The 27,522-nt window shown below is 48.0% G+C and overlaps 1 protein-coding gene across 1 annotated transcript in view; it reads left to right on the top strand.

The window, feature by feature from the left end:
* Positions 1 to 3,291: 3,291 nt before the first annotated feature.
* The window catches only part of DAGLA (diacylglycerol lipase alpha), a 45,678-nt gene continuing 21,447 nt past the window's right edge, over positions 3,292 to 27,522 (top strand). The window contains exons 1-9 of the mRNA XM_084631082.1: positions 3,292 to 3,417; positions 4,066 to 4,277; positions 7,214 to 7,315; positions 7,953 to 8,091; positions 15,962 to 16,049; positions 21,508 to 21,642; positions 23,624 to 23,701; positions 25,470 to 25,594; positions 27,196 to 27,352. Of these exons, the coding sequence (XP_084487208.1) occupies positions 3,323 to 3,417; positions 4,066 to 4,277; positions 7,214 to 7,315; positions 7,953 to 8,091; positions 15,962 to 16,049; positions 21,508 to 21,642; positions 23,624 to 23,701; positions 25,470 to 25,594; positions 27,196 to 27,352 (1,131 nt within the window). The 5' untranslated portion in view covers positions 3,292 to 3,322. The remainder of the gene's footprint in view (positions 3,418 to 4,065; positions 4,278 to 7,213; positions 7,316 to 7,952; positions 8,092 to 15,961; positions 16,050 to 21,507; positions 21,643 to 23,623; positions 23,702 to 25,469; positions 25,595 to 27,195; positions 27,353 to 27,522) is intronic.

The raw sequence follows: 27,522 nt of genomic DNA on the forward strand, positions 1-27,522 counted from the left end.
GTGGTTTCCTCCTTCACTCGTGATGTCTGTCTCCGTGGACGTGAACTTTCCCTGAAACACCCCCTCGGGAGAGAAGAATGTGCTTCTGCTGGACCACTTACCATGTAAGCGTTTCTGATTCCCATAGATCTAACTCTGGCCTGAAGGGTCAGGGTCCTGGGGCTCCTCGCACTGAGCACTTGTGCATGCATGTGCTTTCCCCCTAGGCGGGGCTCAGGGTCCCAGGGCTTCTCACACTCAGTGCTCTCTCAATCTCTGACCCTGGTTTTAGGCTGCTGGGCTTCCTTGTATCGTAAGTGCTTTTGCGTGCTGTAACCTGGGGAGCAAAGTCTGGGGCTCCTTGCACTCGGAGCAGTCTCTAACCCACTGTTTTAAGGTTCCAAGGCTCTTTTGCAATCAGTCCTCCGACTCTTCTCCTTCTTCCCCAGTCCCCTGCTAGGTTCATGTCTTCAGGCCTCCTCAAATATAACTCTTTGGCTGCATCCCAGGGTTCCAGATTCCAGGACTCCTCCCCCTGAGAGCACTATTTCTATCTTGCTGTAAGTCAGGTATGATAGTAACAGGCCTTCTCTCACTCTCTCTTTTGCTGTTTGTAACACAAGGGGTAGGACCCCTGGCTTCCTGGTTTAGATTTCACACAGACAATCATTAGAAATTAATTGCACTCTGTCTACCTCTGGTTTCCATGTTATGTGTAGGGTCTTCGTAAAAGAGAGGACTAGCAGCATCAGTCCCACAGTATTTATCATGTTCAATAATGAAAGGTTGGATACCCCATTCCAAGCCTACCTGTTGCTTTTCATCAGGAATCTACCCTAGGGCTCATTTTTTTCTGTAAGATATCACTGCTTAAACTGGTAGTAGGCAGGAAAGTCTGCAAAGTACAACTGCATGTACGGCTAGGTGCAGAAAAATGGTGGAATATACATTGATGGGGTACACTAGTAAACCAGGGAATGCTGGGATTGTCTGCATGGATAAAGAGCAGTTACAGGGAGGGAAAGGCTGGGAGGTACCACTGTGTTCATGGGCAAGGAGCAACAATGTGTAAGAGCAAGGTAAAAAGTATCTCTGTGTGCACTGATTTAGGGTAGCAGTATTCATGGTAAAGCTGGAAAGTACCACCATGTACCAGTGGTAGATGGTGGGGTTATTCATGATAAGGCTAGAAAGTATTGCCATATGGCCAGTGGAGTGAGCAGTTTGAAATGTACGAAGTGCGCTAACAAGTGTGTGCTAGGGGAGTGTGAATCCAAATGGTGTGTAGTTTTTTCATGTTGTTTTTTGTTCTGCTGAGCATGGAATACAGTGTTGCCTTTACTGAAGTGAGTAACAGGCTGGAAGTGTGTCAGCATGTTAATTGTGGCATTTCCTGAAAAGTGTTAGAGGTGTGTGTGTAGTCACTTCTGCTGCGTGACAGCATGTGTAGGAGAGCAAATCCAACTGGACCAGGGTGACAGCAATTGGCAGTGGACATGGGACAAGAAATGCTGCCCAGTTCTGGGATGAGCTGCAGTTCTTGTGTGCAGATTAGAGAGCAGAAACATAATTGACAGGTACAAGATGCCAGATCATGTGACCTGCTGTAACATCAGGCGTTCTAATAATATAGCTGTGTGGTGCTGCTAGGGCAGCTCGTGGGGCCTGTCATAAGCTGCAAATGTTTTTGTGGTTTGAAGATTCTAGTTAATTTAAATGTGATAACTCATCAAGTCATTTTATCCAGAGTATTTGAACTGGATTTTGAGATTTAATGTGAAAGAGTTACGATCAGTTTTGAGTTAGGAATGGGACCTGGCAGATTAGTATAGTAGTTTGTGCCCTCTGAAATCCTGATGCAAATCCTGATTATATCACAAGTAATAGAAATTAGATGTTTTTATTTTTGCCTTTGGGACGCTTGACTGGGTTATCCTGCTTGGCAGTACTTCACAGAGACAGCACTGGACTCGCACAGTTGCTGTAATTTGGGATTGAGGTGCACTGTCTCCAGTGTCTGGGTGTGAAGGAGTAGGATTAGAATAGCAGGCGGTACTGCAGATTAAGGTTGAGGTGCATGGGCAGAGCTGGATGGTGGCCCAGACTCTGTAATAGCATAGGAAGCTGCAGGTCAGCCTTGAAGTGCTTTGACAAAGCTGAGGGTGAAGGCAAGACTGGAATTGCCAAGGATTCTGTAACATCACCATGGATGTACACTGGCAGAGCACAGGGGGTTGCTGGTGGAAGCCAGAAGTGGAATAGCCTGAGATGCTGCAGGTCCGGATAGAAATACATTAACAAAGCCAAGCAGAGGTCTTACAACTGGTGTTGCAGGTCGCTATTGAGGTGCATCTTCAGACTGAAATAGCAGGGGGTGCTGCAGGGCAGGATTGAGGGTCTTTGGCAGAGCTGTGTAAGGGGTAACCTTGGACTAGAATAGCGGGGCAATTGTTGCAGGGCAGGATTGAGGTGCAGAGCTGCATATGCAGGGGAGCTTTGTATAACCCCTGACTGCTGTTGCCAATGCTAATTAAGGATTATCAGGTTGAAAAACTAATAAATAAAAGAGAGAGAAAGGGAGAGAAGCAATTGTCCCTTAGGTCTCCAATGATTTAATGCATACAGGAGGCAACGTGAGGAAACGGGGCTTCTAAACAGTCTGCAGTTAAGATTGAGATCTCCTTGGACGCTGCTTCCTTAGCTCTGGCACACCATGGAGGCTGTAGGGTGCACACCCCCAAGAGATGGGAAGGAAATGTACAGCTCTCCAGGTGGTGTGTGAGGGCCAAGTGTTAATGGATGCTTTGGAGCACCTGGCCAGCTGAGAGGAAGGTATTCTGAGGAAGCTTTTGAGAGAAGCACCTGGTGGCAGATGTGTGGGAGAACACGGTAATAGCGAGCTGTACAGAGGTTAGGCTGGCACAACCTGTCGTAGGTGCCCAGCAGGGATCACTTACAAACACAGAGCTCTGTAACAGGATTCCAACTCATCGTGTTCGAGTGAGGGTTAATTACATTCAGCGTGAGCTACACACCTGTTTAAGCTAATGCTTCCCACGATCTTTGACTGCCTTTCTCTCTCCCCGCCTCCCCACCTTGAGTTTGGTATGCCTACCCCTCTTCGTCTGCTGGTGATGGCTAGAGGAAATATGAAGCTGTCATGGGAGTGGGATGGAAAGGACTCTCAAACAGGACCCTCTCCTTGGTGTGTGGCGGATGGAGGGGATTTTAAGACAGCACGGGGTGCACTGAGGAACTGGAGGGGACCTGCATCCTTCATTCCTGCTTTCCTGTTTCAGGAGATGAGCATCGTGCCTGCTGAGCCTCCTCAGACCCGCTAGCCATGCCAGGGATTGTGGTGTTCCGCCGTCGCTGGTCTGTGGGCAGCGATGACCTCGTTTTGCCAGCCATCTTCCTCTTCCTCCTTCACACCACCTGGTAAGTGAAGAGCACAGATGCTCAGGAGAAGGCTGCTCTGCAGCAACTCATGACTTCCTTTTGCTACTCCCATCTCCAGTGGCTGGAGTTCTCTTCAGTTCCCCTGTATAGCGCAGGAAGATTGTATTGGACACTTATGACTGGTACCAAATTGTTCTGAACTTCTGGTCCCTCTTGCTTTCCCCTTTCCTTGGATCAGTGCTATTCAAAGCCCTTGTCCCACTTTCACAGGGGAAGCCTCTGTTAGAAGCCTGGTGCCTGTAACTCCAGATACATCCCCACCCTTTATCCTGAGTGGTCTATTGAAATTTGGGGTTGTGCTTCTTTAGGGGGGCCCACAAGACAGAGATTTGAGTGTGGTGCCTCTGGTGTGTCCCAGGGGATATCTCAGAACTGCCAAAGGTGAGATCTGGGCAGCATGTCTCCCAGCAGCTGGGAAAGAGAATTCAGGACCAAATTAATATATAGATGATCTATAGGTGAGTGGGAGAACTAGCAGGAAATGTACAGGCCATCTAGGGTTCCTTCTTTTAGTCCTAAGGATAAAAAACCTGGCTGTGAGGAGACTCTAGCTGAGGGAATATTACCAGATGCTGGGCTGCTTTGCTTGGTGTTGCCACTGGTAAATAGTTGGCTTGTGCATGGCAGGTTTGTGATCCTTTCCGTGGTGCTCTTCGGGCTGGCGTACAATCCCAACGAGACCTGTTCCCTTAACCTGGTGGACCATGGCAGAGGCTACCTGGGCATCCTGCTCAGCTGCATGATCGCAGAGGTGGCAATCATCTGGCTCAGCATGCGTGGCAGCATCCTGTACACAGAGCCCCGGGACTCGATGCAGTATGTGCTCTATGTCAGACTGGGTAAGAGGCAGCAGCATAGGGCCTTCTAACCATTTACCCTCCACTCTGCCGTCTGTCACTCTCAGAAGACTTTTCCTCCCTACACCCTGACAAATACACAGCCCCTAAGAGACACCTAGATAGCCACTCTTCTGTGACATGCACATGAATAGCTATGGAGCTCTTCTGGAATGGGTACACAACCCCCTGTCCTCCCATACATACCTTCACCCGCCACCCAAAACACCCTCCCAGCAAACCTTTCATTCATCCTCCCCTCACTGTGACACCGTGTACACCCCATCCCTACAACAAATACATTCATCCTTCTTCCTGCAGTACAATTGTACACTCACTCTGTGACGCATTTACACCTTTGCCCCCTCTTTCGCAACAAGGTTTCCAATAACACAAGTATATGCCTCAGTACAACACATGCCTGTCACCCAGCCTTCACCCACCGACTTAAAGGCCACCTCTCAATACGCATACCCATCTAGCAGTGTGCACGTACATAACCCACCTCCATATAGATAACTATATTTACTGGATGCCTCCCCTCCTCCTGAGATGTGCATACAGACCTCTTTTCCTCCTAAGACCTTTCCCCCTGTCACCCATCCTGAGCTCCTCAGAGTCATACCAGAAAGGGTAACAGACACTGGTCTCTTGTGCAGGTGTTGGGATATCCCAACACAAGGTTTCTCACTCTATCCTTCCATTCATCCCACAAGGTATGGAAATGTATTTAGGCCACCACATCTTTTCCCTGGGGGAAGTATTTTTATAAGGAGTCTGGTGGAGAAATCTTTTGGGTAGACAAGGAGTTGTGCCCATTTTAAACATGAGGGCAGGGCAGCCTGTTGCCTGTCCTTGTTTTGCTGGCTTCTTTCCACTTAGGACTTATCAAAAGCCCAGCATCCTCTCTTGAAAGCTCTCTCCATATGGGAGGCAGTTCCATCTTTGCTGAGTGCTAAGTGCAAACCATTAACGAGCAAAGCAAACAAATCTTCCTCCCTCCATTTCTCCCAGACACTGTGGAGTCTCCCAAGGGAAAGGAGTGGAGCCTGGCAGTTTGAGACTGACTGTATTAAATCAAGGTTGAGTGGAAGGGGCAGAAAAAGGGAAAAACCAAGTGAGAGATCTCTTTCCCCCACACCAGCTCCCTGCAAAGTCACCAAGCCCTTTAATACCATATATGCACTGGACTTATTCCGTATTAGGGAACTATACTGAAACTGAGTCTTGGGCTTGTCTGTGTTTAATTTCCAAAATTTCTCACTGTTGCTACCACAGTTTCATCAGTTCCTCTGGTATTAGCTGTGTGGGTGTTACCACTAGTGTAGTCAAGGCCCCTGTGTCTCTGCCCCCAGAAGTCTTGTCTATGCTAATGCTCCCATGGATGGAGCTGATGTGATGGTAGCAATGGTAGGAATTTGTGCGGGAAAGAGCCAGTGAACACAAGGCCTAGTGCACAGTTTTTAAACATGCTACTGGCTGGCCAAACAGCATGAGAAAGTGTTTGCTGGAAGTGTATTTAAACCAGGCTCAGTAGGATGGTGCAAGCCCATGGCCCTAGAGATGACAGGAGTGTGAGTGCCTGACAGGTCTGCAATTAATCGAAGAAACAGCAGATCAATGTCTTGGGCAGGTGCCTGTGTCTCAGTTGAGGGAAACAACTCCAGTGGCTGAGATGTACCAACTGGTGAGGGAAGTAGTACCCAAAGTGCTCAAGGAAGACAGAGGGTTCTGGCCTTAAAGAAGTGGCAGCATGTGACTAGAACAGACCTTGAGTCTGCCAGAGCATCCCCTGCTCCTGGAGCTGGCAGAGTTGAGGGGGTATAATCCCTACCCCAAATCTGGTAGAGCCCAAGGGAGGTGAGCACGCCACATTCTCTCTCAAGTCTGCCGAAGCTAGTTGGGAACAGACCCCGCGTTACACATACATCCTCCTAGGTTTGCTAGAGCCCATGGAAAATTAACCCCGCCCTGTATGCCCCTTTCTGAACCTGCCAGATGCAGGAGGGATTATCTGTGTCCCGAGGCTGCCAGGCTTGGGGGCTTAACTTCCTCTGCCCTTCTCGCACGCTGTGAGTCTGCTAGATGGTCCAGTGGCTAGGATGCAAACTTGGAACTTGGAAGACCTGGCTTCAGTTCTCTGATGTACCACAGACTTCCTGTGTGAGCTTGGGCATGTCAGTTAGCTTCTGTGCCTCAGTTCCCCACCTGTAAAATGGGGATAATAGCATTTCCCTATGCCACAGTGGTGTAGTGAGGATAAATACACTGAAGATTGTGCGGTGCTCAGATACTGTGATAACGGGGGCTATATAAGTACCTAAAATAGATAAATTCCCTTCCACACACACCAGATTTGCCAGAATGTACAAGGTGGGATTAATCACATATACAAACCCTCCTAAATTTGCCTAAGGGAATTAACCTCTCCCTTCCAAATCAGGCAGGCCGTGTATCATGGGGAGGCAGATGCATGGTTACACAGTGGTACATTATGTAGGAGAGTCTCTGTGCATTGGAGTGGGGGTGTGGGAAAAGACAAGGTGGGGTATGACTGTGTGTCTGAATCAAGCCGGGTGTTGCAGCTGTGTGTATGTACAGTCAGGGTGTAACATAGGGGTAGGGGCCGTTGAAGAGCTAGTGGATCTCTGTACTTATTCCTTGAGGATGAACTCGGAAAGCACCGTGGCCAAAATCTGTTTTGTGCTGCTCTCCTGCTGGAGAGCAGTGCCTATTCTAGTGGGGCATGAACCAGCCACTGGTTAGAGTTCATTTAGCATTAGGAACTGGGATTTCTCTCTTGGCATGAGGCTGCTGATATGAGATACAGGTGGGATTGACAGAGCTGGGGCTAGGAGGATGCCCACCTTTCTGGGGAGAAGCAGTGCTTAACTGTTAGAAATTTGCTGCTATTGCGCTCTGTGTTCCTATTGTTTCAGCCATCCTGGTGATCGAGTTTGTGTACGCTATTGTGGGCATCGTTTGGTTAACACAGTACTACTCCTCCTGCAATGACCTCACTGCCAAGAGTGTCACCTTGGGTATGTATTCGGGTGTCCTGAATGTAGTGCTCAGTTAGTGCATTCATGTGCTCTTGTGCACGTAGGGGGTGCTCCTTATTGGGGAGTTACTCCATACATGGGGAGGTACCCCTGGGAATGGATTGAAATACAGTCACTGTGAATATAGTGCTTGCTGTCTGGCTATGTTACTGCACAGAGCAGGCATTGTATTCATATGTTTGAGCTGTCTCCAGAGGGACAGGAATCCAAGTTCCCAGCATTGGGTCTGGTGGGTGAATCTGAAGGACACTGTTCTTTACAATTTGTTCTGCAGAGACTTAACTAGTTACCCAGATTTCTTTTCAGGATCTCAGCTAGTCTTAATGGGGTCCTGACATATGTCCTAGAATCCTTCTAGGTATTGAACAGATATTTAGGTGTCTCCCTCTGTGTGGGTAACCTCCAAGCAAGAATCCTGAGGCTGGAGAACCCAGCTGTGATCAGAGACCCTCCCAAAGGAGTTCTCTGCAAGAGTGAGATGGTTAATGCCATCTCTTTGCTCGCTTTGCAGAAATGGAAAGATGAACTGGTATGCACACAAGAGATTAGGGTGGATGAACCATTGCTGTGGCTCCAGGACAGACCCCCCGACTTTCCCCTTCTTCTCTCTCTACAGGAATGGTCGTCTGCAACTGGGTCGTCATTCTGAGTGTCTGCATCACTGTTCTGTGTGTCTTTGACCCGACGGGACGGACCTTTGTCAAACTGCGAGCCACAAAGAGGAGACAGCGCAACCTGAGGACGTACAACCTGCGGTAAGGAAGCAGGGCACAGTTCTCCAGAAAGAGGAGGTCCGGAAGCCCATATTGATCTGTCCAACTCTTGGCTCTTTCCCATCCTACCTCAGGGTGCTCTCCACTACAAGCATCAGTGCATTTCTCTGTTGAGCATCATTTCAAAAGAACACAGGCCAGATGCTCCGGTATATGTATGCTGCACAGCACATGTACATCAGTGTATGTGTCTGCAGTGAGCGGTCTGATTGGATCCCAATGTAAGCCCAGGGTCTTGCTGTCCCCAGTGAGCCCTGGTGCGGCAGTGCATAATATCCTATACCAGTCATCCTTTTGCCTGGCTGTTTGCCCTTCTACACTGCTGCAACACTGATGCTCTAGTTAAGGTTGAGACAGCATCTTCATTCCAAGCTCCTTTCTTTGCTCATTGTTTGTCTTTTTTTTAATTATTCCCCTCTGGTATGCTTTGTCTCAGCCCAGAAGCAATTACTTTTGTGTTGATAGTTAGACATTATAATTAAGAACCCATTGTGCCATTTGTGAGTAACCCAAAATAGAGGAGAGGTTTTTTTTTCACCCAGTAAGATTTTTTTTTTTGGATTTTTTTTAAAATGCTGGACAGCACAAACTGGCTTTGTTTTCACCTGCAGTGTGGACATGTATATAGCCCTTGGTGAGGAATGTGGCTTTGCCAGTTGAGGACATTTCCTTTTGCATGTGCAAAGGTATGACCATTTGAAAATAGCCTGCAAGTCATGTGTTTCAGATCAAGAATATACAGTGAGGGGTGGTGCTCCAAACATTTGCTCCAACTTTGACTTGAAAAGGGATCGTTCAAATGCTGTTCATGTTTTGGGAAAGACCCTTGAACCATCAAAGAGCCATACAGCAAACTCATGTACCCTTTAAGGAGTTTGGATTTTTTTCAATGGGGAGATCCCTCCTTACCATTCAACATGTAACTTGCATCAGTTCTGGAAATCCAGGGCTCTTCAGTACCCTGTTAGTCTATCTTGCATGCTTCAAACTTGCTCCGTTGAAATCAAGACGGTCCCGGGTAGGTCAGGATCCAGCTCTAAGACCACATGCCAAATCCCAGCAGGTTTGATTCAGGTCTTCCTCCTCCTGAAAGAGAGAGAAACTGAGCACTCTGCAGTCTGAGAGGTTTCTTTTGCCTGAGATCTCAAAAGTCACTGTTCTGTGGATATTAAAGGCCCCAGGGCACCGTCAGTCAGGGTATGGCTTTGTCCCAGTGTCCTTGACCAAATTTCTCCTCCCCATATTGTTATGCAGTGTGCTATTGTCATGGAGTGTGGGGGAGTCCGGGCCCTGCACCCCTCTTCCTGGGATTCACTGAGACTCTCAGCCAGCCAGTAAAACAGAAGGTTTATTGAACAACAGGAACACAGTCTCAAGCAGAGCTTGTGGGTACAACCAGGACCCTTCAGTCAAGTCCTTCTGACCCAGCCCTGGGGTTCCCTGCGTTCCACCACCCAGCACCAAACTGAAACTAACCCCCCCCAGCAGGCTCCCTTCTGCAGCCTCTGTTCACATTCCCTGGCAGAGGTGTTACCTCCCCCTCCCCCTCCTGGCTCAGGTTACAGGCTCTCAGGTCTCCCAGTGAAACTCCCCTGCCACATTCCCAGGTCAACACTCTCCCCTCCCTGCTGCGTCACATCTCTTCCCCCTTCGAGACTGAACTGAGCGGGGTCACTCTGACCATTGACCTGGGGAAGTTCAGTGCCCCCTCTCCAGGACAGCGCATCCGCTATCATGTTGGCACTTCCCTTCACGTGGACCATGTCCATGTCGTAATCCTGCAGGAGCAGGCTCCACCTCAGGAGTTTGGCGTTGGCTTCTTTCATCTGGTGCAGCCAGGTCAGGGGAGAGTGGTCGGTGAACACAGTGAAGTGTCGCCCGAAGAGATATGGCTCTAGTTTCTTGAGGGCCCACACCATGGCCAGGCACTCCTTCTCAATGGCCGTGTAGTGTTGCTCCCGGGGTAGCAACTTCTTGCTCAAGTACACGATGGGGTGTCTCTCCCCCTTTTCATCCTCCTGCATTAACACCGCCCCCAGTCCCGTGTCTGAGACGTCGGTGAACACCATAAAGGGCTTGTCAAAGTCTGGGTTTGCTAGAACTGGGCCACTGACCAGAGCCTCCTTCAGCGCCCGGAAAGCCTCCTGGCACTGCTCGGTCCAGACCACCTTGTCTGGCTTCCCCTTCTTTCATAGCTTGGTGATGGGGGTGGCTATGGCGCTAAAGCGGGGCACAAACCTTCGATAGTATCCTGCCAACCCAATAAAGGCTTGGACCTGCTTTTTGGTGTGGAGAGCAGGCCAGTCTCTGATCACCTCCACCTTAGCTGGTTCCGGCTTTAGGCGGCCGCTCCCCACCCAATGGCCCAGGTAAGATACTTCAGCCATCCCCACCTTGCACTTCTCTGCTTTTACAATCGGTCCAGCACTTGTCTAACCTGGGACACATGGTCCTCCCAGGTCTGGCTAAAGACACAGATGTCATCAATGTACGCTACGGCAAAACTCTCCATCCCCCTCAGTAGCTGATCCACCAGGCACTGGAAGGTGGCTGGCATTCCCTTGAGGCCGAAAGGCAGGGTCAGGAACTCATAGAGCCCCAGAGGGGTAATAAAGTCTGATTTCAGCCGGGCATCTGCATCCAGCGGCACTTGCCAGTAGCCCTTTGTAAGGTCCATAGTGGTAAGGTATCGAGCTCCTCCCAGCTTGTCTAGGAGCTCATCAGGCCTGGGCATGGGGTAGGCATCCGGTACAGTGATGGCATTGAGCTTCCGATAGTCCACACAGAACCGGACTGACCCGTCCTTTTTGGGGACTAGCACCACCGGCGAGGCCCAAGGGCTGGCAGATAGCTGGATCACCCCCAAAGCCAGCATGTCCCGGACCTCTCTTTCCAGGTCCTGAGCAGTTTTCCCTGTGACTCGGAAGGGGGAGCATCTTATCGGCAGGTGCAACCTTGTCTGCACCCAGTGGACAGTCAGATTAGTGTGTCCAGGCTGGTTGAAAAATAGCTGTCGGTACGGATGCAGCAGCCCCCTGATCTCAGCTTGCTGGGCAGGGGTTAGCTGATCCGAGAGGGTAATTGTTTCCAGGGGGGAACCAGCTCTGGTCCCAGGGAATAGATTTACTAAAGGGTCATCTCCCTGCTGCTCCCAATGTCCACACACGGCCAACACCACATTCCCCCTGGCATAATATGGCTTCATCATATTCACATGGTACACCCGGTGGTGGTGCGCCCGGTTCGACAGCTCCACCACATAGTTTACCTCATTTCACTGCTTGACAACCTTGAAAGGGCCTTCCCAGGCGCCCTGTAGTTTGTTCTTTCTCACGGGGATGAGAACCATCACCTGATCCCCGGTGGCGTAGGTGCGGGTTCGCGCCGTGCGGTCATACCAGATCTTCTGCTTCTTTTGGGTTCTGGCCAGATTCTCCCTGGCCAGGCCCATGAGTTCAGCAAGTCTCTCTCGGAAGATCAGGACATACTCCACCACTGACTCTCCATTGGGAGTGGCCTTCCCCTCCCATTTGTCTCTCATCAGGTCCAGGGGGCCCCTCACCCTCCTTCCATATAACAGTTCGAAAGGCGAAAATCCGGTAGACTCCTGGGGTGCCTCCCTGTACACGAACAACAGGTGAGGTAAGTACTTATCCCAGTCCTGCGGGTGCTGGTTCATAAAGGTTTTCAGCATCATTTTTAGCGTCCCATTGAACCTCTCCACCAGCCCATTGGACTGGGGGTGATAAGCTGAGGCCCAGTTGTGCCGGACCTCACATTTCTCCCATAAGCACCAGAGCAGGGCAGACATGAAGTTGGATCCTTGGTCTGTCAAGACTTCCTTGGGGAACCCCACTCGGCTGAAAATGGTCAGGAGCGCATCCTCCACGATGTCTGCTTCAATGGAAGCTAAGGGCACTGCCTCGGGGTAGCGGGTGGCAAAATCTACCACCACCAGAATGTATTTCTTCTCCGACCGGGTCGTCTTGCTCAGAGGTCCCACTATGTCCATGGCCACCTTCTGGAAAGATTCCTCTATGATGGGCAAAAGTTTCAAAGGCGCTTTCCCCTTGTCCCGGGCCTTCCCCACCCTCTGACAGGGGTCACAGGATCGGCAATGCATCCTCCCTGCTACCCCCTGACCGACTGTTCACAAACTCGTCGGCCAGCTGCCCTGCGTGCTGTGGGTTCTCTAGCTTTTTGTCCTCCAACCATAGCCTCAGGTCGGAAGGGCACTGTTCATAGAGTTGCTCCAGTACGATTAGGTCAAGCAGGTCCTCTTTAGCTTGGGCCCCAGCTGTCCACTTGCGGGCATATCCCTGCATTCGGTTGACCAGTTGTAGGTAGGTGACCTCAGGCGTTTTACGCTGACTCCGGAACCTTTTCCAGTACATCTCGGGGGTCAGCCCAAACTCACGGAGCAGGGCCTGTTTGAACAGTTCATAGTCCCCTGCCTCCGGCCCTTTCATTCAGCTGTACACCTCCACGGCTTTGGGGTCCAGTAAGGGGGTGAGAAACTGGAGCCTGTTGGCAGGGTCAACCCTGTGCATCTCGCAGGCATTCTCAAAGGCCGTCAGGAAGCTATCTATGTCCTCCCCCTCCTTACGCTGGGCCAGGAAGCACTTATCAAAGCTCCTTGCAGTCTTGGGTCCCCCCTCACTCACCATAGCGGGGCCCCACTGCTCCTCAGCCTGGCCAGCTCCAGTTCATGCTGTCTTTGTTTCTCCTTCTCCTGACATTCCCTCTCATTCTCCTCCTGCTCATGCTGATGTTGTTTTTCATGACCCTCCAGCTGCCTCATTTTCATCTCCCTCCCATTCCAGGCGCATCCGTTCCAGGGATGGGGAGCTCCGTTGGGAGGATCCCCTGCTGGCTGCCAGGGTCAGGGTGCCCTCGGTATTCGATGGGCTTCTCCCAACCCCTTACCCAGGCATAGGTAGGAAGGGTCTCGGGATGTCCTCGGTAGCAGTCTGACCCCTCCCAGCCCGGTCAGGCCCCAGGGCCCACGCTGCATCCACCGGGCGGCTTCCCTCAGGGACAGGGATCAGGTCATCCAAGCGATCCCTCTCCTCCAACTGGGCAATCAGCTGTTCCTTGGTGGACCTCCCAATGCGCAGCCCCCTCTGCCTGCACAGCTCCACCAGGTTGCTCTTACGGCATTTAGCGTACATCTCCCTGCTGGCCACTCGCAGGCCTGAGCAGCTTTCCAAGGTTTCCAGGAAAAACCTCTAGTGTGCCAGTCCTTCTTGAGGTCACCACCTCTTTGCCAGGGTTGAGCTGCAGACTCCTCCGCCCCTGGGACCACTCGCTGCAATCCCCCGGGGGACCCTGTTACTGCAAAAGTCCTTCTCTCTGGTCACACACCCCCAGGGGTTAACCGCCCCCTGAAACCGTCTCTCTCTGAATCTTCAGCACGCCTGGTCCCCGTCAATCCCCCTTCGTTTTACTGCTCCCCAGTCACTTACTGCAGGAAGCGCCGTCCACGGGGTGCAGTAGATCCCACCGCTACCACCAGTTGTCACGGAGTGTGGGGGAGTCCGGGCCCTGCACCCCTCTTTCTGGGATTCACTGAGACTCTCAGCCAGCCAGTAAAACAGAAGGTTTATTGAACAATAGGAACACGGTCTCAAGCAGAGCTTGTGGGTACAACCAGGACCCCTCAGTCAAGTCCTTCTGGGGGAGCAGGGAGCTTAGACCCCAGCCCTGGGGTTCCCTGCATTCCACCACCCAGCACCAAACTGAAACTAAACCCCCGCTAGCAGGCTCTCTCCTGCAGCCTGTGTTCACGTTCCGGGGACAGAGGTGTTACCTCCCCCTCCCCCTCCTGGCTCAGGTTACAGGCTCTCAGGTCTCCTAGTGAAACTCCCCTGCCACATTCCCAGGTCAACACTCCCCCCTCCCTGCTGCGTCTCAGCTATGTACCTGATGTTTACAGCCTTCCACCCCAGAGATGGCTGAATTTCAGTGGTGATTGGTGTATGTAACCAGAGATCTGCTGCGATATAATGTTATATGGAAAAAATGCTATGATGTATTTTTTATTATTATTATTATTTATCTATTTATTAAAACAATAGCCCCCAAAAGGTTTATTTTTAAATCATCTTCTGGTCTTGGCCCTAATCCTGCAAGGTGCCAGGCATTGTCAGTTCCCATTGGGATTAAAGGGAGTTAAGGACACTCTCCGCCTTGCAGGATCAAGCCTTTAGTCCTCAGTGGCAAGTGCCTGTAACATGTAAGAGTCAATGTGACCTTTGTAAATGCATTTAAAACTTGAGCTGTGTTTTCGCTGTCTTAACCCTTAACAGAGCCTGTCAAGATGACAGATTTCCTTTGGATTTATTTGTCACATTTAGGACAGTTCATTTTTGGTGGCTTCCTTTTTGTGCTACTCAGCTGTTGTTATTAGACTCTCTGTTGTGTTATATGGCTATTTTCATGCTCACAGAAGTCAAAGATAGTTCAACTAATTATGTTCAGACTTACCTGACAAATTCACCTTTGGGCTAAGACTAAACACATGAAATTCCAGCCCAGAAAGGCTGGTTTGTGCCCCCCTGCTCCCCCCGTTAGAGCAGTTGTGAAGTCCTTGAAACTGACAGAGGAAGTAAAAATTCTGCCACCCGGGTTCCTTAGCATTTCAGAAAGCTTATGATTTTCTCTAGCTCAGTTACAGTACAGTGCTAACTCCATTTTAAAACTATATTCTTGTTCATCTTTTGGAATCTTAGTTGCAAGTTATGGGCTACTTTTTAAACCTTTACATATCCCCTTTCTGGCACTATATGTTGAATTGCTTGACTGGGTCCCATGCTTTTATAGGAGTCATCCTGCTTACCAAAATCTTTTTCCAAAAGCAACCCACTGTACTCATGAGCTTTTCCAATCAGGATCCTGTGCCTGGAGAACAGGGTTGAGGTGACTTGTTTTTAATCACACTGAAGCACATTAAACCTTAATTCATCTGTGCTGGCACCAACAGAGCAAGTATCCGATTGGGATACCAAGGGATGATCCCTATAGTAAAAGACTTTCAGCAGAGAATCAAAGGCACTACCATCCCCAGCCTTAAAGTGAGATGAATTTCAGTTTGCTTGATCTAATCCTCTTTGCTTTGCATGTGCCTCAGTCAAAAACAGGAAAGGAACTGGTCACAAAATGTAGTTCCCCAAGGCCAGTGGCACCTGGGCTTGACTTGAGCTTCACTATGGTGTATTGTAAAATCCAGTTTGAAAGGAGTCAGTTTGTCCCATAGAGGTAAAAGTTCTCTCCTTGTGAATAGCAGTAAATCCTAGGGAAGGCACCTCACCTGCAAACAATTACCTTTAGGTACCCCTCCAAGCTCCAAAGAATGAGACATCCTTGGACATTCTGCTTCTAGCAGACCATGGAACATTGATGTCCTCGTTACAACCATCCAAATCAGAAAAGGACATCATGTATGTGAGCACTGAGGCTCAGCACTGGCCAGACAAGTCAGAACTTTCACAAATGTCTCCCCCTCCCTCCCAACACACTCTACTAGCTGTCAATCAGTCATACGTGGAGTGCTGTCTCATAAACAATCTCCCCTGCCCTGTGTATGTTTGTCTATATACAGCATGGGCCAGACTCTCAAATCCACTAAGTCCCCTTTGTACTGCTGCCAGAGCAGTGTATAGGGGCCTTAGTGGAAATGAGAATTAGGCTCTCTATGTATATTATCCTTGACATCACATAGTCTGCATGGTTTGTACACCAGGTCCTAGTGCTTGTCTCTCTGTGTTCTTGTTGCTGTTGTCTTTACTCCTGCACCTCTGCTATGCAACTGCTTTTCCTTTGTCCATATGCATTCTTTGTTTCCCTGATGCAGGCATCGCCTTGAGGAGGGACAGGCCAGCAGCTGGACTCGCCGGCTCAAAGTTTTCCTTTGCTGCACACGGACAAAGGACTCCCAGTCAGTAAGTAACAAACAGCTCTGCATCAGAGGGCAAATTCCAGGCCCAGCCAGCCTTGTCCTGGGCTTTTCTGAATATAGCACTGTGAGAATCCCCAGGACTGACAAAGGAAGTGTCTCACTGGTTTCAGCAGAGGGCACTCTCACCTGGTTGGGATTTAGGGGCACTAAGTGCAGTGGGAGAGGAGAACAGTGGAAATTTTCCTCTAGGAGCAATAAACTGAACAGCTCTCAGAATAGGTGGGTGCAAAGTCTTGCAGTATGGTGGTCCCCTCATCCTCCTTTGAGTTACAGGTTTTCTAGAGTAGACTGGCTGATTGTCAGGAATACGAATGATAAGAGAAGCTAGAGGATCGGTTTGGAAGGTGATCACCTGGATCACTGAGCCCAATCCCTGTACGGCACAGGAAGGACTATATATAACTGCTATAACCAGGTCCAGAGAGGCAGGTCCCCAGACAGGGTGATGGTCTCTTAAAGGTGGATAGCGTTTTACCCATCTGATCCTGGAAATTATGGAGTCGTGGGACCAGGATTAATAAAAGGGGGCATCCTCTTACAGTATTATTTAATACAGCTGTGTCCCACCTGAATGTCACTATGGTGATGTCCAGTTGTTGCTCAGAGTCTCTTACCCTGGGTGTGGGTGAACCATCCCTTAGTTCCATGATATAACGTAGCACCTAGATGAGTACAATATGAGAGGGAGAACCCAACACAGCTTGAGTAGGGGAAAATCATGTCTGAGCGCTGGGATTCTTTGCAAGGGTTAACTGAGTAGTAGTTAAGGTGGAAACACTTGATATATTGTTCATTTAGACTTTGAAAAAGCCTTCGAAGAAATTCCCTCACAAAAGGTTATGTATGTGGAAATTTAGTAGTTCCTAGGGACGCTGTCAGCTTTAAGATCACACTTCTGCCTGAAGCTTTTTTACCTGCTGTTGTTAAATGTAGCACCTAAGATTCCTGTAAATGAAGATTAGAGCAGAAAAAAGTTTTTTATTGTGTTTACTTTCTGCATTTCATGAACTTTGATGCTTCCCTGTTTCTTCATCATTAATACTTACTTCAGTTTTCCCTGTTGTTTGTGAGATCCTTTCAAAGAGCAGCAAGGGAGAGAAAGAGAGACATCTTAAAAATAGGAAAGTGCAAAGCCACCAGAATTGGCAGGAGGTCTCTTACGGGCAGATGGAGTGCCTAAAACTACTGCTAAGTACAGTGACTCAGTGTCAAATTAAGTGTTCCTGTGAAGTCTTGTCGTGGCTTACAAACTGAGGTAGGAGACAGTGACCAATTCTCAGTGTGGAAAGTTTTATAATGTAGATCAGTGGTTTTCAATCTTTTTTCATTTGTGGACCCCTAAAAAATGTTGATTGGAGGTGTGGACACCTTTGGAAAGCTTAGACATAGTCTGCAGAGCCCCAGGAGTCCGTGGACCACAGGTTGAAAACCACTGCTGTAGATAGTTCCCCCACAGATCTGGCCTAATGGCTTAATCCTGGCTCCCAGTGAAGTCAGCAGAAGCTTTCGTATTGACTTCAGCGGGAGCAGATTCATGCACTAGATCTGGTGTTCACTGTATTTATTAATGGCCTTCTGGAGAGGTAAATAGTAAGGTGGCAAATTTTGCAGAGGACACAGTAATAATTAGGTTAGTCAAAACTATGGAGCATTTGTGAGGAACTTGTGAAGGATCAGGCAGAATGAAGGAATTGTTACCGATGGCAGATGAAAGTCATCAAAGATAAGGGCAAGCTAATACACATTGCAATGAACAATTTAAATTACTTGTACACGCTGATGGGCTCTAAATTAGCTATAACCTCTCAGGAAAAGATCTAGGAGTTATTGAGGACAGTTCAGCAAAGACATCAATGTACAGCGGTGGCCAAAAATCAGAAAAGATTCTTGGCTGCATTAGAAGGGAATAGAGAACGATATGGAAAAACTCTGAGGGCATTCAAAATCAATAGTACATCTGCACTAATTACAGCTTGCAATTTTGGTATCCTAATCTCAGAAAAAAAGACACAGGACAGGTGCAGAGAATGGTACTGAAAGAAATGTGGGGCTGTTTATGTTCTTTACCCTGGAGAGGAGATGGGTTGAGAAGATTCAGAGCACTGTAAAATAGTGGATGGTCTGGAGAAGGCCACCGGAATGCTCTTATTTGTCCTATTTGTAAATCAGAGATTAAAGTGAAGGCTTTGTTAGATAGTGTGTAACTAACCTGGGGATGTTGTTACCGAGCCGCACGGGGCTTAATGAGAATCACCAAAGTATCAGGCACTTGTCACTTTTGAAATCCCCCAATAGACTGGCACAATTGGCCACCCTGATTACATGCCCCTGCAGTACTGGGTATAATGCCTTGCAAATGCCATAGCATTTCCTGGGAACTTCCAAGCCCTAAATTGGTGCCCAACTGACAGTAACTATCCAACATAACCAGTTTCCACAGGTCAATTGCTGGATGGAAGATCCAGCTGGGAAAAACAAATATTTTGTTTCAGGTCAGATTGCTCTGAATCTAAGCATTTTCATTTGAGTCATTCTTCCGTTGTGTCCACCTGAGCTGCTGCGACGTCTCCCTGGAGTTGTAGTTTTGGTGCCTGCCCATCCCAGATACATCACAGGGGCTAGCCAGAGAGGAAACTGTGGCGCATCATTGGAGATGTACGGCAGTCGGGGAGCCCAGCCCATAGGGTAGGAGGCACCCAAACTACAGCACCCATGCGGCACTGTAGTGGCTCAAGTAGACATAGTTTAATATCTAAATAACCCAAAATGAAACATTCTGATTGAGGAAAGTGAACATTTTTTGTTTTGACATTTCTGAATCAGGTTTTTTTTTTGTACTTTTCTTTATGTGACAAGTTTCAGTGGCCTGATTCAGGGTAAGAACAAATGTAAAAATATCAAAATTTTCTATGAGATGGAAGTTCTGTTCTTCTGTCAGCTCTAGCAAAAACTAGTCTCGTCTGTATGGGGATAGGAGCTCCCATCTTTGTGATCCAGTGTTGCAAGATTGGGGACAGCTCCCCACAGAGAGGGAAGAAAAGTCTTTGTCCTCATTCTGAAGTTTTGTAGTCATGGCTGCCTGGCCCAGGCCTCAAGGAAAACTTGTCCCCATCAGTCTGTGGAAACCTGTGGTTGTTGTCTAGACACACAAGTGGAGTGTCACCAAGTGGATATCACCCTGAACTACTTGGACAGAGATGGTTATTGTGGGATTGGGGAGTGACCTGTGCAACTATGAGTCTATTAGTGCTGGTCTGGAGCACTGCAGGTCCTGCCCAAACAATGTACACTGTCTCTCTAGTCATCTCAGAGGTCTTGTACCTACTTTTGAAAAGCTCCAGCACAAAACTTTCTTGCTGAGCAAGGAATAAGAACTCAACTTTTACGCTGGCCTCTCCATCTTGACAAAAGGTCTGGGAAATCTCACCAGTTCCCTCGGATTTATGGGAATTTCCCCTCTTCTCCTTAAGGCCTTTTGCATTTCCCGCATGCCACTGGTTCAGGGCCCTGTGGGATAGGTTTCCAGAAGGCAGTGCGATTATAATGCTGCAGTGCAATGCAAGGATTCGTACAGGTTAAAACTGCATTTAAATCAATATAGCTAGTGTAGAGATTGTGCATCATTAGTATTTGAAATCCCATTGGTTCAGTCACTGATGATAGAGATCTCTAGCGCAGACTGTGCCAGAGATGGAGGGAAATAATCTCACACCCCAGAAGCCTGCCCTTCGTAGTTTGCCAGAGGTGGAGGCATTTACCTCTGGAAAAGAAGAGCTTCCAAGCAGTGGGTAGGACAGGAGAAGGGAGACCATGTTCTCCAAACCAGACTCTGGTTTCAAGCACATTCTCCAGTCAGGGAGTTACATGTCTAATGACCACATTCACACATGCAGATCAATTGCACACAAAATCACAGTTGTAAATTTAGATGCTGGGTGAAGGTCCCTTTGAAAGTTGTGGGCCGACAGTTCAGGGTAAAGACTGTGACAAACCTCCAGGAAAGATTAAGTGATGGGGAAGAGCCAAAGTAATGGCTAGGTATGTGCTGCAGCGCTAGCTGGGCTCCCCTTTGTGGTTAGATACCAGGTTGCTATATTGGACCAAACCTCTGGATCCCATTGTTTTTAAGCCTGCTGGATCTGAGCAGCATCCAGATACTCTCTCTTAATCTGGCCTCTCCTGTTTAGACTCCTCCTTGGGATATGGGGCCCTGCGGCCCAACTGGCCTTGGCCAGTGCTGGCCCCCCATGTCTCCCCAAGAGCATAGGCATGCTCTCCCCAGAGCTCCACCCTCCTAGGTACCTGAGTTAACAGTTTAACTCTTTGGGGACTATGTGACCACTAAAGCATAGAACGCACAGACTTTGCAAAGGAACTTCTAAACCATACCCCCTTTTCTCATACAGTTACACGGGAGTTACCAATCTAAGCAAAAATAGCACCTGTTTGCAAGATCCTCAGTCCTGCACAGAGTCACTTGAGTCTTGAGCAGTGTCCTTCAGCGACTCGAGGATCCTCCTGCATGTTGCTCCTCCTGCTTAGTCTTCTCTTTCTTTCAGTGCTCTTCCCCCTCTGTCTGTCAGGGGCTCAGCTTTTAACAGTTTCAGAATCCTTTGTTCCGTTTTTCCCCTGTGTCACTGCAGGTGGTGAGCCTCAACAGTCTGAGCTAGACTTAAAGGGTTTGTCATCTGTATTGTCCCCTAAGTCGGGGTGACTGGGGTTATCCATAGCCATTGTTTATCTTCCTGCAGATGTACAAAACCACCCATGATTGACTTAACTCATTGAAACCATGTAACAAACATGATGGCAATCAGATAATTGTTATAAAAATAATACGCTATCTCCCCCCATTCTTCACAGTATGGCTGGGACAGCAGGGTTTGGGAGACTGTCTGGCTTCAGTTTACTAGAGGTGATCAACCTATGACTCTGAGCTAGAGAATGATGGGGTCAACAAGTAGAGGAAATATGGGGGATTTTCTTACTAACATGAATTGTTCAAATTAAATCAGCATTAAAAAGGAAGGCTGACCTTGAGGTTAAGGCACTGGACTGGGACCAAAGTTCAGTTCCCAGCATACTCTCTTTGTGCCGCAGTTCCTCATCTGTAAAATGGGGCTAAGAATACTTCCTTTCTTTCCCCTTTTGTCTGTCTTGTCTATTTTGATTTAATGTTAAGAGACAGTCCCTACATACAACCAGCACAGTGTAGCTCTAATCTCAACTGAGGCCTTTAGATGGTACCGTAATATAAATAATATATATTAATAATTATTAGACCAGAGACTTTTCCCCATGAGGTCCTTTTGGGAATGTTTTCAAAGGGCACTCTGGGAATGAGGCCATTGCTGCCATACTGATTCCCACTCACTCTTTCCCTCTTGCTCCTTCCCCCAAACTCCTCTTCCTTAACCCTCCCCTCTCCCTGGATTCCACAGGATGCATACTCTGAAATTGCCTACCTTTTTGCTGAGTTTTTCCGAGATCTTGACATAGTCCCATCTGACATCATCGCGGGCCTGGTCCTCCTGCGTCAGAGGCAGAGGGCAAAGCGCAATGCAGTGCTAGATGAGGTGAGTGCATGGAGTGCGTCTGGATTGCACGGTCCCAATGCGGGTTCTGTGACTGCGTGTATCTCACTCATTTCCACTTGGCCCCTGTTTTACCTTTGCTTTTACCTGCCTCAGGCTCTGCCCACTTCATTTCGGTTGTATGATGGGCTGTTACCAGTCATTGGGTTGTGAATTAAATATAAAATACTTACTTCTTCTGCAACACCTTGATCTGAGACTCCCAAAGTGCTTTCCATACAGCGATCCGTCCTGATTCTGGTTCTATTCAATATCTTCATAAATTGTTTGGATAATTGCATAGCAAGTAAACCTGGGGCAAATCTACACTACAGCACTACATCAGCGCAGCTCTGCTGATGCAGCTGCACCGCTGTAGCACATCTGGTGAAGATGCACTACTATGTCGACGGGAGAGGTGCTTTCCTGTCAGCATAATTCCTCCACCTCGGTGAGAAGCGGAAGCTATGTCTGTGGGAAACTTGCGTTGCTTGTAGGGGGATTTTTCACACCCCTAAGCGATGTAAGTTATATTGACTTTGGCTGTAGTGTAGACATGCCCTAATAAAATTTGTGGACAATACCAAGCTGGGAGGGGTTGCAAGCACTTTGGAGGATAGGATTAGAATTCAAAATGATCTTGACGAACTGGAGAAGTGATCTGAAATAAATAGGATGAAATTCAATAAGGACAAATGCAAAGTACTGCACTTCAGAAGGAATAATCAATTGCACAAATACAAAATGGAAAATGGCTGCCTAAGAAGAAGTACTGCAGAAAAGGATCTGGGGTTTATAGTGGATCACAAATTAAATGTGAGCCAACAATGTAATACTGTTGCAAAAAAAAGTGAACATTGTTCTGGGACGTATTAGCAGGAGTGTTGTAAGCAAGACACAAGAAGTAATTTTTCCAATCTACTCAGCACTGATAAGGCTCGACTGGAGTACTGGGCTACACAGTTCTGGGTTATACACTTTGAGAAAGTTGTGGACAAATTGAAGAAAGTCCAGAGGAGAGCAACAAAAATGATTTAAGGTCTAGAAAACATGGCCTACAAGGAAAGATTGAAAACGTTGGATTTGTTTCGTATGGAGATGAGAAGACTGAGGGGGAGATAATAACAATCTTCAAGTATGTAAAAGGTTGTTATAAAAAGGAGGGTGATAAAATTGTTCTCCTTAACCACTGAGGATAGGACAAGACGTAATGGACGGGCTTAAATTGCATCAAGGAAGATTTAGGTTAGACATTAGGAAACACTTCCTAACTGTCAGGATAGTTAAGCCCTGGAACTAATTACCTAGGGATCTTGTGGAATCTCCATCGTTTTAAAGAACAGGTTAGACAAACACCTGTCAGGGATGGTCTACTCTAGATAATACTTAGTCCTGCCTCAGTGCAAGGGGCTGGATTAGATGACCTGTTGAGGTCTCTTCCAGTCCTACATTTCTATGATTCCATTAAAGAATTAAACCTCATAACCCCTTTCTTTTTCTAGGTGGGTGATATATGCAGATTTAGTTTCCCACCCCCGGGTAGTACATTATAATTATTTAACCATGTACATCAAGATTATGCCCCCTTCTATACTTTTGTGTAAAGAAGATTCCTGTATCCAGCCAAAATGGCAGGAGGAATATTAGGGATAGTTACTGTACTCAGGGAGTTAATGAAAGTGAACTTGGCTAATTGATACCCCTGCAGAAAAATGCCATGGGAGCAAAGTGGTCCAGGACCCCAATTTTCCAAGGCTGTCATGCTAGTGATAAGAGAGATTCAAAATCAGGGGACTAGAGATCAGACTGGGTGGGAATTGGAACAAAAATAAGCTCAGAAAACTGACCAGATGGTAGGGAAAAAAGATCTCATCATCTGCGAGTTGTGTTGGCACAGAACAATGGGACCTTGCCTTCCCTTGTGCACAGCCATTGTTTCTTTGTGGATGGAGGGAACTCACCCATATGTGTGTGTGATTTACAGGCAAACAATGACATCTTGGCCTTTCTGTCTGGGATGCCAGTGACCAGGAACACCAAGTACCTGGATCTGAAAAACTCGGTAAGTCACCGGCCCATGAGCTCACCTGCTCTGTGCAGAGCCATAAAACAAACAGCAAACTGACTGTCTTCTCATAGCTCGTTTCCCTTTGTCTCTTAGATGGTGTTTGCTCTTTCATTTATTTCTGTCTGTCTCACATAATCAAGGAAATTAAAGATGAAAAAGACCTATTAGATGATGATAACAATAAAGCTTAGCTCTTGCTTGGGTCTTTCAAAGCTTTCTAAAGCATTATCCTCACCATGTCCCTATGAAGTAGGTGGTATTATCCCACACGGAGGAGAAAGAGCAATTAATTGACTTGTCCAAGGCCACAAATGAGGAGTCCGTGACACAGGCAGGGTGTTAATAGACGACTTTCATACAGAAGTGCTGTCAGCAAAGATCAGGGTTCTATCTCGATCAGAGCAGAAGGCCACCTACACCAAGATGGAACATTGCATGCTGGAACCAATAGTGTCTGAAGGTTGTATTTCTTTAATGAAGGTGAAGACAGCTGAAATCTGTCCCATTTTGTGCAAATTCTGTTTAGCTTTTGGTTTCCTGGCATGTTGCCATTGCAGCCCTTGAGAGGGCACACTTTGACCATCTTCCTGGATTGTTGCAAAAGAGTTGAGGTGGATGACCCAATCCGCTTCTTTTCTGATCAAGTGATTCTGTGATTAATCTACCTGTGGTTCCATTCTGCTCCACTGTGTTCCACTTTGTCTTCAGACTGCCTCTCATTATAGACAGGTGGATAATTGCCTATGTGTCTCCTTTCATAGACAAGGTCAGCACTGTTCCACACGTGCTTTGAGGCACATGGCCCTAGACTTGAAAAATGGCTTTACAATTCCATCTCTGTGCATCTCCATGACCATCTGTGGCTATATGGGAACAATATGTTGGAGCAGCAGTACTCAAACTGTGGGTTGGGACCCCAAAATGGGTTGGGACCCTGTTTTAATGGGGTCAACAGGGCTGGTTTAGACTTGCTGGGGCCTGGTGCTGAAGTCAAAGCCCAAACCCCACCTCCCGTGGCTGAAGCCAAAACCTGAGGGCTTCGGTCATGGATAGTGGGGCTCAGGTTACAGGCCCCTCCACCCAGGTGGCGAGGCTGTGGTTTTGGCCCCCTACCCGGGGCAGTAGGGCTTGGGCAGGCTCAGGCTTCGGTTCCGCTCCTGGGGTCATGTAATAATTTTTATTGTCAGAAGGGGGTTGCGGTGCAATAAAGTTTGAGAACCCCTGTGTTAGAGAGATCCTGTTACTGACAAGTAGTAACCTAGTATCTCCTCTCCTCAATTAGGGCAGTGCAGGGCACTCTGGGTTTTGTGCGGATTGGGACTGGCACTGGGACCTCCTCAGTGTAATTGAGCTAAGACCACTGTGGGATGGCTTCCCTTGCAAAAGTCTGATAGTTTGCTGATGTACTGCAGGAATATCTTTAGATCTAATTCTTAATGTTATTAAACATTTATGGGTGAGAGCCTCAGCTGGTGTTAATTGCTGTAGCTTGGTTGATTTACTCCAGTGGAGGATCTGGCCAAGGATAACCAATGTGCCCTCCACAAGGCAACTGATGATGTACTCCAAGGTCTGTAGCTGCTCTGGTGGTGGGGATAGGGAGGCCTGATGTAATGTGCAGACACCAAGAGGAAACAATGATGCACTTCTCTAACACGTGTTAGGGAGTTCTTGGTGGGGAAAGCTCTGGATAAGGGAGGCTAGGTGAGGCAAGCGCCACCAAAGAGAATATGAAGGGCACTTAATCTCTCATCTCTTTCAGCAAGAGATGCTGCGGTACAAAGAGGTCTGTTATTATATGCTGTTTGCCCTGGCAGCCTATGGCTGGCCCATGTACCTGATGAGGAAGCCCACCTGTGGACTCTGTCGCCTGGCTAGATCCTGCTCGTGAGTGGCCTTCCCTGCCTCTCCATCTGCCTTCACTTTCTCTCTCTCTCTCTCCCCATTTTGCCTCCTCTCTCCCTTTTCTCATTTTTCCCTTCTTTCTCCTTTTCTTTATCTATCTCCCCTTTCCATCCATTTCTCTTCTCCTCACCTCTCCTTCTTTCCTTTCTTTCTTCTCTCAGGCTCCATTCCCTCTCGTCTGCTCAGTTACTTTCCCTATCCCTTCCCGTCCTTTCTTTTCAGTCCCTTACTCCCAACTGCTCATCTGTCCTCCCTATTAAATAATCCAGGCTGTGTCTCAGTATGCCCTCTCTGACATGCTAAAGACCTTGCCAGACCTGTGTGCTTCATACAGCCAGAATGGGGAATTGATTAAGACTATATTCACTGAATCAGAATTGCCATCTCACAGCTCTGGGAAGCACAGAAATGCAAGGAGCTGACATTTGGCGTGAATGAGATTTGGCTAGGATCTGTGCTCCTTGCTGTCTGGCATTTATTTCTGACTCCAGGAGTAGCATGGTCACCTCCAGGTAGCAGCACTGCAGTTAAAGTGAGGTAGCACTTTCATTTTAAACATTCTATATTTTCAGTTGCTTGGAACTTTCTCATTATTTTCTTTTTTTGTGGGGGAGAGGGGAGCTACGCTTTTCAGGCACGGTCTCAATCCAGAAGTTGTTTTGATTTTTAGGAACGTTTTTAATAAGAGTCTGTCCACTTTTCAGTCATTTGTGCATGAGGTGTAGGGAAACACATTTTTCAAGTCCTTTTGGTGATTAGGTTTGGTGGTTAGCCTCCAGAACTGCTTTGTTTTTTACCGACATAGACCTGAATGAGGGATGGCCTCTTTTTCTGTTACAAGACATTTGGGATTGCAGTAACAAACGTATAGCATCCCTCCAGGCATGCAAAGTTGTGCAGGGTTCAAAGATCCCACAGTCACATTGATTCTTCAAAAAGAACAGGAGTACTTGTGGCACCTTAGAGACTAACCAATTTATTAGAGCATAAGCTTTCGTGGGCTACAGCCCACTTCATTGGATGCACGAAAGCCCACGAAAGCTTATGCTCTAATAAATTGGTTGGTCTCTAAAGTACCACAAGTCCTCCTGTTCTTTTTGCGGATACAGACTAACACGGCTGTTACTCTGAAACCATTGATTCTTCGGTCATTAGTTGCACTGTTGCTCCTCCTGGTGTCCACAAGCAACATTGCACCCCCTCATGAAGATTTTACATGGTGACACTGAAAAAGAGGGTGTGTCTACTCTGGGAAAAACTGAGCATTTTTTGGCATGGGTGCAGCTCCACCTGTAGCATAGGGGAGCACGGGCATTTTTACCGCCATGGCATCTAAACCTACTCAGGTCACAGTTAGGTGGTAAAAATGTCTGTTCCTTCTTGGCTGTGATACAGCTTCATGGCACCAGTGCATAAAAAACAATGGCCAGAGACTCGCATGCAAAGTCTCTCAAGCCCACATAGTATCTCCCTCTGTTTTCCCTTCTCGGCTCAGTGCCTCTCCTGCTTGCCCGCCCCTCTTCCCAAAGCCCCACTTCTCCCCACCTTTCCTTTTTCCTCAGAGTAGTTCTTTTTCTCTGCAGATGTTGCTGTCTCTGCCCCTCGCGGCCCCGCTATGCCCCTAGTGTCACCATTGAGGAGGATAACTGCTGTGGCTGCAACGCCATTGCTATCCGTCGCCACTTCCTAGATGAGAATATGACTTCCGTGGACATTGTCTACACCTCCTGTCATGATGCGGTAAGGAGACTCTATGTCACCTGCTGTGCTCCGGACATGTTCCCCAGCCACTTCCCCATGAGAGCTATGTGCTCTCTAGCATGGCTGGAAGGCTCTTAAGCCATTCCCCCGACACTGGAGATCCCCCTCCGGACTGACCGCACCATGTGTATACAAGTCTTTACGTTCCT

The sequence above is a fragment of the Lepidochelys olivacea genome (assembly GCF_965140295.1).
Source record: "Lepidochelys olivacea isolate rLepOli2 genome assembly, chromosome: 6".
NCBI classification, from domain to species: Eukaryota; Metazoa; Chordata; order Testudines; family Cheloniidae; genus Lepidochelys; species Lepidochelys olivacea.